The sequence below is a fragment of the Giraffa tippelskirchi genome, chromosome 6, assembly GCF_054371585.1.
Source record: "Giraffa tippelskirchi isolate mGirTip1 chromosome 6, T2T-mGirTip1v1.2.pri, whole genome shotgun sequence".
NCBI classification, from domain to species: Eukaryota; Metazoa; Chordata; class Mammalia; order Artiodactyla; family Giraffidae; genus Giraffa; species Giraffa tippelskirchi.
Window position 1 is genome coordinate 36,629,954 of NC_137280.1, and position 13,598 is coordinate 36,643,551.

A 13,598-nucleotide genomic window follows, 5' to 3' on the forward strand; every position below is an offset into this window, starting at 1 on the left:
AGACCCCACCGTACACATATTCATTAGAAGGACTGATGCTGAAGCTCCAATACTTTGGCCACCTGATGTGAAGAGCTGACTCATTAGAAAAGATCCTGATGCTGGGAAAGATTGAAGGCAGGAGAAGGGGACGACAGAGGACAAGATGGCTAGATGGCATCACTGACTCAATGGGCATAAGTTTGAGCAAGCTCCGGGATATGGTGAAGGACAGGGAAGCCTGGCGTGCTGCAGTCCATGGGGTTGCAAAGAGTGGGACACAACTGAGCGACTGAACAACAACAACAACCATACACATAGGGATTCCCAGGTGGCACTAGTGGTAAATAAGCTGCCTGCCAATGCAGGAGGCATAAGAGACTCAGATTCGATCCCTGGATCAAGACGATCCCCTGGAGCAGGAAATGGCAATCCACTCCAGTATTCTTGTTGGGATAACCCCATGGGCAGAGAAGCCTGGCAGACTACAATGGGGTCACAGAGTCAGACACGACTGAAATGCCTTAGTGTGCACACACATCATACACATAATCCTCTCCATCACTTCTCCCCACTAAAAGGCAGTGCAGCTCTTTATATTCCAGCAACTTTTCTCCTATGCACTGGGACAAGGTAAGGAGAAAAAAAACAGGAAATGGTGAACTGTATGACTTGTGATAAGAAGCTTCAACACTTACAAAGCATTTTGTTGGTATTTTTATAATTAAAATACAAAGCATTTTGTTGGTATTTTTACAATTAAGTTCTGTTAAATTCTTTCACAACATTGTACTTCAATAAAAAATCCTTCGTTTTGTCCTAAATTGTAAGTATCTGTTTATATGATGACCTCTCCAAATAAATTATCAACTATAGGACAGGGAATAAATCACACCTTACGTACAACTCTTGATTCCCAACATTTCATAGAATGAACACAAAAAGCATTCTTTAAAATGTTCATAAAGTTTTAGCTTTAGGTATCTAACATGATTTGGTCTAAGCACTTATTTAGCTCCTATATAAATTGATCTCATTTGCATACATTAGATAAGGTTAGCTGATTGAAGGAAAAAAAACCACCTTTAAGATTATAACTTTAAGCTTCCCTGTCCTAAGATGAAATGCTAAAGTAATAGTATAAGAATTATATGGTAATGTGCATGAGTAATATGTTTGAGAAGCATAATTTTGCTAACAAAATTATGTGAGGTGTTAATATGAAAGTTCAGTTCAGTTCAGTCGCTTAGTCGTGTCCGACTCTTTGTGACCCCATGAATTGCAGCACGCCAGGCCTCTCTGTCCATCACCAACTCCCGGAGTCTACCCAAACCCATGTTCATCGAGTCGGTGATGCCATCCAACCATCTCATCCTCTGTCGTCCCCTTCTCCTCCTGCCCCCAATCCTACCCAGCATTAGGGTCTTTTCCAATGAGTCAACCCTTCGCATGAGGTGCCCAAAGTATTGGAGCTTCAGCTTCAACATCAGACCTTCCAATGAACACCCAGGATTGATCTCTTTTAGGATGGATTGATTGGATCTCCTTGCAGTCCAAGGGACTCTCAAGAGTCTTCTCCAACACCACAGTTCAAAAGCATCAATTCTGCGGCGCTCAGCTTTCTTCACTGTCCAACTCTCACATCCATACATGACCACTGGAAAAACCATAGCCTTGACAGACTTTTTATCTAATATTGCCCAGCTGGTGCCCCAAATGAGCTAAACTGTTTCTTAAAAACAAATAAGAAAACACATGGGTTATCAAAATCACAACAAAATACATAAGAAAAAACCACATCTTATAAATCTTTGCAATTTCATGTCATCAAAAAAGAAATACTTATTACTGTTGTTCTTATCTTTCAGTCACTAAGTCTGACTGACTCTCTGTGACCTCACGGACTGCAGCACGCCAGGCTTCCTTGTCCTTCACCAAATTCCAGAGTTTGCTCAAATTCATGCCCATTGAGTTGGTGATGCCATCCAACGATCTTAGTCTCTGTCATCCCCTTCTCCTCCTGCCTTCAATCTTTCTCAGCATCTTAGTCCTGAGAGGCCATAATTAGAGGATAGCAATCTTAAATGATCCAAAAGCACCCTCTAGTGGCAAAAATGCAATTCACACATAAAAGAAAAGTATAGAAATAAAAATGACTACTGTGATAAACTAAAATTTTTCTAAATGAAAATAAAAATGAATGTGGCTATTGTAAATTTTGTTTCAATGATTCTCTACTACTATATTTAACAGCACAGTCAGTTGGAAAAATCAATCTATTTTTAGTACTAAAAATACACTTAACCATTTTAAAACTAAAAATACACTTACAGATAAAATACATATATGTGCAATGATAATAAAGACATAAGTGTCCTGTTGACTTTCTATGTAGCTATGTACATATTCTATTATTTTTCATTCCCTGAGTGTCTACTCATGGTAGAAAGTATCCACTTCAAGCCTAAGGAAAACTGAGTAAATTAAACATGTCTAATATTTTCATTACAGACAGCTATAGTTTAAAGTTTTAAATATGATAATCTAATAAAGTATTCATCACAAATACTTTTTGCCACTGAACTGTATATTAACTAATTAGAAATGCTCATAATGTTTCCTTATCAACTTCATTTCTCTAATGTTTTCAACTGCTAAATTTTATTGGCTAAAAAGAGAATTTCTATGCCTTAGAAACCTTGTGAAGAAAAAGATTTATAATGCTTTGAAGTTATAAAACATTCCAAAATAAAATAATAGTAATTCCTTTTAAAAGCTGACAGCACATAAAAAACTGCCAGTGAAAACTCTTTTCTCATTCAAAAAGTCTGTATTTTGACTTTGAATATATTCTTAATATTTCAGTAGATTCCTATCTTTCTACCTGTGTTTGGATAAAAGATAAGACATCAATGAAAACCAACTGGCAGTTTTTTGCTTCATGTCTTTATTGAATAGGTTCAAAAATGAAGACATTATTTGTAATTTAAAAAAACAGAGTGAACAAGAGACAACAGCAGCCATACTACTCTTACTTTTTTCCAAGCTAATAACTTTCAGAACATTATATCAGCAATTTTTACAGTTTTAATTTAAGTTTAAATCATCTTTTCATTCTACCACACTGGAAAATACTTGTGAAAATAAATAAAAATAAAATAAATGATGCATAGATCTAGGGAAATTTCTTAAAAAGTGAACTATTGCACAACAAATCAACATGAATATAATATATGCAAGTAATATAAAAATGCATTTAAATACACTGCACCAATATGTTTCATAATTCATAAATATATTTCACCTACTTACTGTTTATAACAATCTCTGGGTTCCAGAATTAGATGATTTCTTACCAACTCATTTCCATGTAGTACATTATAACATTTACTTGCTACAGTAAAATTCAGTGAGAAACAAACATGTGCCACTTTAAGATCATTTACCTATCCCTTCCTTGGGCGGACAAAAATTATGTGATCTTTAAAAATATACTTGGAAGATAATAGTGCTCAATTTTAGATAAAGCAACAGTTTAAAGTTCTTTATGTGGTTTCTAATAATTAGAACAGAAGAACATAAACAATTGAAATGGAATTCTAATATGTACATTATTCTCCTAAATTTATTAAAGCTTATTCTAGTTGATGGAATAAGCTGTAATAAAGTTTTTTGACCTCTGACCCTTCCTTTTGGCCAATATGACTAAATAAATGCAACTAGAAACAAAATTATTGAAAGCCAAGAAAGGAACTATAAGGTAAATCATAAATTTCCATTACCACTAAGTTATCCTCTGCCCAAACGAAAAATACAAACAAAACAAAAAAACTAATGAATAAAATTATAAAGTATAAGTATAAATGAATTTCAGAGAAAGCTATAAGCCACAAATTTCTACCCTGATCCTCATAATTGATCAGAATCATAAACAAGAAGTCAGAAATTGCCTATAAATGATTCGCTTGTACCTTTATAATAAGATCAAGGTTCATTAGGTTTGATTCAACAGAAATAACTCTGAATTACTGAATTTGGCTGCACAAGCAACCAAGGGTATTTACTACTAAATACAATGTTACACTGAAAGTGACAAAGATTAAAAGCTGTATTTTACTCAAAGTAAAGGTGAAAAGTATAATTACATTTTTGTGAATGTTTAATTACATAATAAACCAGCTATCCATTAAAGCAATGCATTTTCAGAGGCTTTTTATTGTGAAGTAAATGGTGCTTCAGCACTAAACACTGGAAGAAAAACATGAATAGGAAAAATTAAATATTAACCTTCTCTTAACCTACCCATAAACACATATAACTATACTTTGAGTGACTAAATTCAATCCTTTTTACCTTCAGGCCCTGCACTAATGATTAAGTGCACTAATGATTAAGTCCATTCATTTCTTCTAAATTCAAATACATAGATAGAAATGCAAGATTTTGCAAGGAACTTTGTGCATCTTCTATTAATTAACTTGCAAACTTTGCAAAAATGAAGTAGCAAACTACTCTTCAGACATGAGATAATGGGGAAAAAAAGGACAAAAGTGAAATCTGAAGACAATTAGAAGTAGAAAGAATGTATGTTCAACTAATACACACTGAGTAAAAAAAAAAAAAAAAATCATTCAGCTATAACTAGAATAAGAAACAGCTGAAACAGCTATATTTTCAGCTTTGTGTCTCCGAAAAGGGAACTGCATAATTACATTTTAAAGAACTGAGTAAAGATCTCTATAGAATCAATGATACACTGAGTAAAGGGCAACATAGGCAATAAGGGTTTTTCCCTCTCTTTTTAAAAAATATTTATAAAATTAATTATTAAAGAGCTCTACAGGAAAACGACACAACTAATTGTAACTAAATATTCTCCCAGTTTCAAAAGTTCAAGCATTCCATCCTACAGTGATACTATCTGAAAATAGGTCAATAATAAAAATGTTTATTCTGATGTAATGATCAAAGTAATGATCATCCAAAAGCTTAGAGCGCTAAGCACTAATGCTGGATTGTTTGTGGAAGTATACGTAATGATGTACTTTAACAACAGAAGAGGAATACCTAAGTTAAATGATTCCACTTAAAGTTATTTTTTGACTGATAAGTAGGTATGTCCTTGAATGGCACAGCTTAGGTTACCAGGTATTTATTATATACAGTATATGTACACACACATATATACACACACATTACACGGCCAAAGATTTATGCTCCAAAAACTGTTGAAAAAAAGTATTTTGAGTAATTTTAGCACGAAATCACTAGAGGAAGTGCTCTAGATGTCCAAGCAGCAATAATCATAAAATTCAGGACTTAGCTTTTTTTTTGTTTTTGGATTCTGTTCACAGAACCATTCTTCGAACGCCACATTCACAGCAGAACTTTGCCCATTCTACAGGGTATTTAGTCCCACATTCATGGCAGAATTTTGGTAAGTGTGCCACTGAATTTCCTTCAACGCCTTTAGTGTTTCCACCATTAAATGAAGAGATGTAGTCTCCATCTGGCCTGGAGAGGTACAGAGAGAAAGTAGAAACACAAAGTTCATGACAGTAATTTTCAATCTGTAAGCTTTGGGAAACAGAAAATAATATTATTAAGTGTAACTAAAAGCTTCTTAATCTTATCATTAATGCTCTTGAGTAACTGATGCTTCCAAACTGTGGTGCTAGAGAAGCCTACTGAGAGTCCCTTGGGCAGAAAGGAGATCAAACCAGTCAATCCTAAAGGACATCAACCCTAAATACTCATTTGAAGGACTGATGCTGAAGCTCCAATACTTTGGCCACCTGATGAGAAGAGCTGACTCACTGGAAAAGACCCTGATGCTGGGAAAGACTGAGGGCAGAAGGAGAAAGGGGCAACAGAGGATGAGATGTTTGGATGGCATCACCGACTCGATGGACATGAGTCTGAGCAAGCTCCAGGAGAAACTGAAGGACAGGCAGTCTGGTGAGCTGCAGTGAATGGGGTCGCAAAGAGTCGGACCCAACTGAGCGATTGAACTGAACTGAACTTTTCCCTCTTGTATTGTTTGGTTCTTCTGTAAAGATCTCTAATCTTTCGGCGATATTACACTGTCACTGTTAATGACTTCAATTCCCTGTCTTACTCCTTTTTATACTTCAAACTGATTTATTTTATAAGTAATGTCTGAAGAATTTCAATATCTTAAGTCTTGGGCACATGTTTTTGTTTTCTGCTGTCACTCATGACTGATTCCCTGTTTCCCTGTATGGCTTGAAATTTGTTTGTTTTGTAGTTCAGAATTGCAAGCTCATGTTTGTTCACCAGTGAGAATCAGGAGGCTGGGTTAACAGCATTTCACAAGATGGTTCTTTCTGCTTTGGCTTTTCTAAGCTCTGAGGATGCTCTTAAACCAAGAGTATCCAAGTTACTTTTTCAGTTAAGAATTTATTAGAATATGCAGATTTTTTACTTTCGAACCTTAAACTCATATGAAGGCCCACCTATAGTTATGAATTATCAGTGGGAATTCACATCCCTCTGAGCCATGGCTAAGACAGACAAATATCCTTGGAATCTCTTATTCCTGATTGTTTTGTTTTTTTTACCCCTAGTCCAGCTTTCACTCAGAGATAACCCTCTGAATAGTGTGACAGAAGGGTTAACACAACTCTTTCTCTCTTCTTCTGTGGACACATTTGACCTTGGGATAACTTCTCAGCTCTGTTTAATGAAAACCCAACAGAGGTGAAATGCCGGCTATGTTTCTAGGCAACAGTGTTTGCAAGCAGTTCACTGAAACCGGACATATCCCTCAGGATAACCTGGAAGCTATGCCTATGAAACGGTTGTTATGAGACGCCAATTCCCTTTGGGAAAAAGGACTTCTACTTAAACTGATCCTATACCCACCGATGAGATCTTATTCTCATAGCTAAGCTGTCGGTTGGACAGCTGAGGAAGACAAGCTTCAGGAAGGCTGCAAAGCCTCCCGTGACAGAGAACACACCTGACACTGCCCTGCCATCCGCTCATGTTTCTGAAAACAATCCCACTGACAAATGTAACACACAGTCATATAAGTGTCTCCGGCTAAGTCTAAGAAGAATCTTTGCTGAACCTCTCAAGAATCCTGGCTTAGAGCAAGAGGCATGGCGGGAAGGGTGAGGAAAAGTTGTTTTTAACACTATTTTGTACAAGTCCCAGAATTCAATTCCTCTCTCCCCAAATTACCCTAAAACCCAAGTCTCTATGTAGTGAAGACCACTGAAAACCTCAAAAGTAGCTGCAGTGTCAGTTAATTTACCAAATTGATCTCTAACTTTCTTTGTATTTTTTTCTTTACAAATTTCCTTTCTTTTCTGAGAGCCAAGCTATACATTCAGAAATATATATATTTTCTCTTTTATCCAGTATTTCCAGGTGTTCTATTTAGAAGGGTTGTCCAGGAAATGTAGTCTATCAGACTTTCAGAAAAATAAATCTCTGCAAATTCTCCATCTGTTTTGGTTATAAGTATTTTTGTCTAGGATGGAGGTTGAGTATAACTCAGGTGAGGAAGGCTCAGTGTTTCCTATCAGATATAAAGCTCTGAAAAAAAAAAAAAATATATATATACCCCAAACATTTTTTAATGTGATTTTTGCTCCTGCCTGTTAATACTTTGTCTACCTCTTTGGAAAGATAAAATTATTCATTTATTCAAGCATATGCATTTATTAAGTTTTCCATTTTATAACAGAATGTTAATCTTATACTCAGCACTGATTCAAAGCACATGGTTCCACACATATAGAACATAGTACAGCCATAATCCAGGACTCTAAGAAACAAAAAAGGTCACTTCCTTATATGAATCAAAAATACGAATCAAAGCCTCAGGTGAGACAAACAATACTTATTAAAGAATCTAGCTGAAAAGACAGCAACTTATCAATTCCTCTATGGTTCTCGTCTTAAGCATAAGCATCACCCTTAAAACTTTCTGAAGGGCAGATGCCCAGACCCCACTCTCCATCTGGGAGAGACCTCCACATGTTTGGTTTTGGAAAGCTCCATAGATGCTTCTTCTAGTGGGCAAAACCAGGAGGGAGAGCTAATATCTTAGATACTTAAAAATCTATTCCTAGATTAAATATGAATAATGAATGTCTGTACATATTATATACTTATAACAAAAGCAGACAATACATATAATTTCATATAACACAACCACATCACAACTGGTTTCGGTGTATCACAGGATGGTCATGTTATAGGCATGCACTGAAGGCGTCTTAAAAAAAAGAAAACCCTGTGAAATCCATTGCCCTATTTAGTATGGATTCAGTAGGATGTTAACTAATAAGTTAACCACTAAATTACACAGTGCTTCTGTATGAGAAATCACAGAACTTTTAAGGTCTCAGGACTAGTTGTACTTTCACAGAAAAAGTGATTTATTTTTCTGTTTCAGACAGCAAGAATCATGTAACTACCCTTCTATTCTCCTGTACTTTGGCTACTAAAACAAAGTTTATACGCCACTTTGTGGCCCAGGGCTGGCCTATCTTTATCTACTTTGGGCTGGCCTATCTCATGACACAAACTTTGTGAACTAACCACACTCTTTTTCCACTTTATCTTTTAATTCTCATCTTTCCTTTCCCTATTTTTCTTTCATTTAAAAAACAATGTTGTATTTCACTATACATTTCTGTACCTTTCCTTAAAACTTTATGGAATAAGTTGGGATACATATGAAAAATAAAATATTTACAACTGGAATGATTTACAACTGGAATGATTTCAATACAGTATGCTAATGCATATATATGGAGTTTGGAGGATGGTAACGATAACCCTGTGTGCGAGACAGAATAAGAGACACGGATGCATAGAACAATTTTATGGACTCTGAGGGAGAAGGTGAGGGTGGGACGTTCTGGGAGAATAGCATTGAAACATGTATATTATCATATGTGAAACAGAACACCATTCCATGTTCGATGCATGGGACAAAGGCTCAGGGCCGGGGCAATGGGATGACTCAGAGGGATGGGATGGGGAGGGGGGTGGGTGGGGGGTCCAGGAAGGTGAACACATGTAAACTCATGGCTGATTCATGTCAATGTATGGCAAAAACTATTACAATATTGTAAGGTAATTAGCCCCCAACTAAAATAAATAAATTTATTAAAAAATAAAATAAAATAAAATAAAAATGAGCCAGTGTCAAAGCTGTGCAATTATTGTGACATATTAGAAAGGGATATACATGGATAATCACAATCTCATCAGACGAATTTAAATGTACTAAAATGCTGCTGAAAATTATAATAGCAGTAGTGTAAAAAGTCTATTATTCAATTTGAAGAGGTAAAAATAACCATGCTGCAGTTAAAATTAAGACATAAAAAACACAAATGCATCCAGTGGTACTGAACAAACTATATTTGAGTATTTATCATAAAAATTGTATCTACAAGGTATAAGAAAATACTATTCACACTCAAAACTATTTCTTTATTGTATAACATAAAAGCCAAATTAAATCACACAGGAAAAATTAGATTTTCTATTAATAACCTGATAGAAATTTTTTAAGTGGTCTTTGGAAAACAATGAATACTTATTTTTATTTTAGTTATTACAATATCAGAGCTAAACATACCTGGCCATGTAGCTCTCAGTATATGTTTTTCTTTTGCTTGTAAGCACACCTGAGGCAGGATTTCGGGCCAGACTAGGTGGCGTGGAATTTCGAGATTTGATGTTAGTCCTAGAAGACAGAAAGAGATGGCATAATGAAAAAAACTACTGAATAGTAAGAATTTCTTTCACAAATTGCTTATCAGAATGATTAGAAAAATAATTAGAAGCTATAGAGAGGTAAACTCAAAAGATTAAAATCCAAATAATTATTTCAGATCTGAAATCCTTAATACGAAGTATAAGCCAAAGCATTTTGCATTGACTAAGATTATCTTGATGGTACACAAAATCATTTAAAAAATGTCTATATATTCTTGACATGAAATTTGTAAGTTAATCATTTTAAAACACTTCAAATTTTTTAAAGTTTAAATCTACAGTCCCCTCAAACTAGAGATAAGTCTTGTTGAGTGCCTAGAGTTAAATAATAATGTTAGATGTATGAGATGTGGTTAAAAATTTTGCTCACCATTTTTAAAGAATAATATTCCATTTATGAAAGTCTGTTCTTAGAAAAAGCAACGAGAATGAATGGGTTAACAGACTCTTGCTTCTAAAGATTTAATTTCACTAACTATACAACCTGGGCTACCTGTTACCAGTAAAGTAGCTGATCATAACTTTCTGAATTCACTTTCTGAAAATTCTGGAATCAAAGAACGCTTATATATGAGGTAAAAATGGTAAAAGGTATAGGCTTTGGAATTCAGATGAATCTGGATTCAAATTCCAACTGCCACTTAACAACTCTGGGTCTGGCAATCTGAGTCCAAGTTCCCCCATGTATAACATGTGACCATCATCACTTATAAGGAGCCAGATATCTAAGATGATAAAAAATGTAATTGATATTACATTTAGCATAGCTGAGGGTGATGACAGTATTACTACTATTACTACTATGGGTATTGCTACTACAAGTTAACACATTAACAGTGCTTACTACATTTGATGTAGCTGCATTTTTTTTTTCCTGGCTAAACCTCACAGCATGAGGGATCTTAGTTTTCCAACCAGGGATCGAATCCTCGCCCCCTGCAATGAAAGTGCAGAGTCCTAACCACTGGACCACGAGGGAACTCCTGTAGCTACATTTCTAATCACCTTCATATAAAACTTATTTAATCCTCCTAATAATCCTATGAAGCAGTAAGGATTACTAATTCCATCTTGCAAAGGAGGCAACTGAGGAAAAGAGTAGTTAAGTAATTTCCCCAAGGTGACATATAAGTCATTGCAGAACAAGGTGTAAGATGTTCAAGAGTGTTAGTTTCTTCCCTCTCTTAGAAATTTAGTCAAATCTTTTTCATTTCAGAGATAAGCAATATTGTGTTACGTGATCAAGCAGAATCCTCTTTAAAAAAAAAAATGCCTTTATATTTCAAGTCTCAAACTCTGGCTGAAATTCTTCCTTCTCTACTTATGTAGCAAAGTTGGAGAGAGTCTTCCAAAATTTTAAACAGCTGTCTCCAAAATACATACATCTATTATTTTCCAAATGCCCATTACATGCCAGATATGATACCAGGTACTATACATACTTTGCTTTCTTTAATCTTCACAAAAATCTCTGAAGATATTATTCCCATTTTAAAGTTGAAAAAACTCAGTCAGAGAGATTAAGTGCAAAGCTATTACATGGCCGGGCTTCCCTGATAGCTCAGTTGGTAAAGAATCTGCCTGCAAAGCAGACCTCAGTTCGATTCCTGGATCGGCAACATCCGCTGAAGAAGGGATAGGATACCCACTCCAGTATTCTTGGGGGCTTCCCTTGTGGCTCGGCTGGTAAGGAATCCTCCTGTAATGCGGGAGACCTGGGTTCGATCCCTGCATTGGGAAGATCCTCTGGAGAAGGGAAAGGCAACCCACTTCAGTATTCTGGCTTGGAGAATTCCATGGACTACAGTCCATGGGGTCATAAAGAGTTGAACATGTCTGAGCAACTTTCACTCATATTACATGGCCAGAGTGTTTGAATTTGAATTTATGTGGGTCTCATTCCAAATCTTATATTCAATATGCAATGATGTCATTCAAAGGGAGGCAACTTTAAATCCTTAAACTATTTCTAAACTTTGACAAAAATCACCCTGGTGCATGGATGGGTTACCCTCAGTTCAGTTCAGTCGCTCAGTCATGTCCAACTCTTTGCAACCCCATGAACCGCAGCACACCAGGCTTCCCTGTCCATCACCAACTCCTGGAGTTTACCCAAACCCATGTCCATTGAGCCGGTGATGCCATCCAACCATCTTATCCTCTCTCGTCCCCTTCTCCTCCTGCCCTCAATCTTTCCCAACATCAGGGTCTTTTCAAATCAGTCAGCTCTTTTCATCAGGTGGCCAAATTACTGGAGTTTCAGCTTCAACATCAGTCCTTCCAATGAACACCCGGGCCTGATCTCCTTTAGGATGGACTGGTTGGATTTCCTTGCAGTCCAAGGGATTCTCAAGAGTCTTCTCCAACACCACCGTTGAAAAGCATCAATTCTTTGGCACTCAGCTTCCTTTATAGTCCAACCCTCACATCCATACATGACTACTGGAAAAACCATAGCCTTGACTAGACGGACCTTTGTCGACAAAGTAATGTCTCTGCTTTTTAATATGTTATCGAGGTTGGTCATAGCTTTCCTTCCAAGGAGTAAGCATCTTTTAATTTCATGGCTGCAATCACCATCTGCAGTGATTTTGGAGCCCCCAAAAATAAAGTCTGCCACTGTTTCCACTGTTTCCCCATCTATTTGCCATGAAGTGATGGGACCAGATGTCATGATCTTAGTTTCCTGAATGTTGATTTTAAAGCCAACTTTTTCACTTTCCTCTTTCAGTTTCATCAAGAGGCTCTTTAGTTCTTCGCTTTCTGCCATAAGGGTGGTGTCATCTGCATATCTGAGGTTATTGATATTTCTCCTGGCAATCTTGATTCCAGCTTGTGTTTCTTCCAGCCCAGCGTTTCTCATGATGTACTCTGCATGTAAGTTAAATAAGCAGGGTGACAATATACAGCCTTGACGTACTCCTTTCCCTATTTGGAACCAGTCTGTTGTTCCATGTCCAGTTCTAACTGTTGCTTCCTGTCCTGCATACAGGTTTCTCAAGAGGTAGGTCAGGTGGTCTGGTATTCCCATCTCCTGCAGAATTTTCCACAGTTTATTGTGATCCACACAGTCAAAGGCTTTGGCATAGTCAATAAAGCAGAAATAGATGTTTTTCTGGAACTCTCTTGCTTGTTCGATCATCCAGTGGATGTTGGCAATTTGATCTCTGGTTCCTCTCCCTTTTCTAAAACCAGAAACCAGAGGTTACCCTGAACCTCTTCAAATGGCCTTCAAACACTCACTGCAAGTCCCCGCATGAGGTGTATGCTACTCTACTTTCATATGGCCCATCTAGGGATGTTGTAGAACTATCACATGCCTTTTTAGGAATTCAGTCTCTGAAAACTCCCTGCCAAACGATGACAATTCCTCTAAGTGAGAGTCATAGAGGAACAGGATGGACAGGATTTTTTGTTTTTTTTTTTTTGGCTCAAGAACAAAAACTTATTAGAAATACTATCACCTTCATATAATGTACATATGAGATATATAGACAGTACAAACAAACCCATGCATATACACATACAACTTCATAGCAATAGTTATTCAAATAATTAGAAAATAATTTTAAAAATACATAAAATATAAGTTATCAACAACAGCTGTCACTATTCAATGCCTATTGTGTATTTTTAGTAACATCTATAAGGTAGAACTAGAATGCCAAGAACCATTTTGATCAGTACTTAAAACATGTTACGCCAGTCTCACACTGTCAACACATTTTTCTCCCTGGTCAGAGTCTGAAAGTGCTACCTTATTATGTGTCCATTAATACAATCTGCCTGCTACAGTTCAAGCCAATAATAAAAGAAGGCCTAACTTTGCAACGGCACTTTCTCTACCCCACTGC

General features: G+C 36.3%; 1 protein-coding gene across 4 annotated transcripts in view; it reads right to left on the reverse strand.

Moving 5' to 3' along the window:
• Positions 1–3,253: 3,253 nt before the first annotated feature.
• Positions 3,254–13,598, reverse strand: part of ZC2HC1A (zinc finger C2HC-type containing 1A) — a 52,261-nt gene continuing 41,916 nt past the window's right edge. For all 4 annotated transcript variants that reach the window (XM_081503768.1, XM_081503766.1, XM_081503767.1 and 1 more), the window contains 2 exons: positions 9,605–9,712; positions 3,254–5,493 (listed from right to left, as the gene is read on the reverse strand). In XM_081503768.1, coding sequence (XP_081359894.1) covers positions 5,328–5,493; positions 9,605–9,712 — 274 coding nt within the window. In that variant the 3' untranslated portion in view covers positions 3,254–5,327. The remainder of the gene's footprint in view (positions 5,494–9,604; positions 9,713–13,598) is intronic.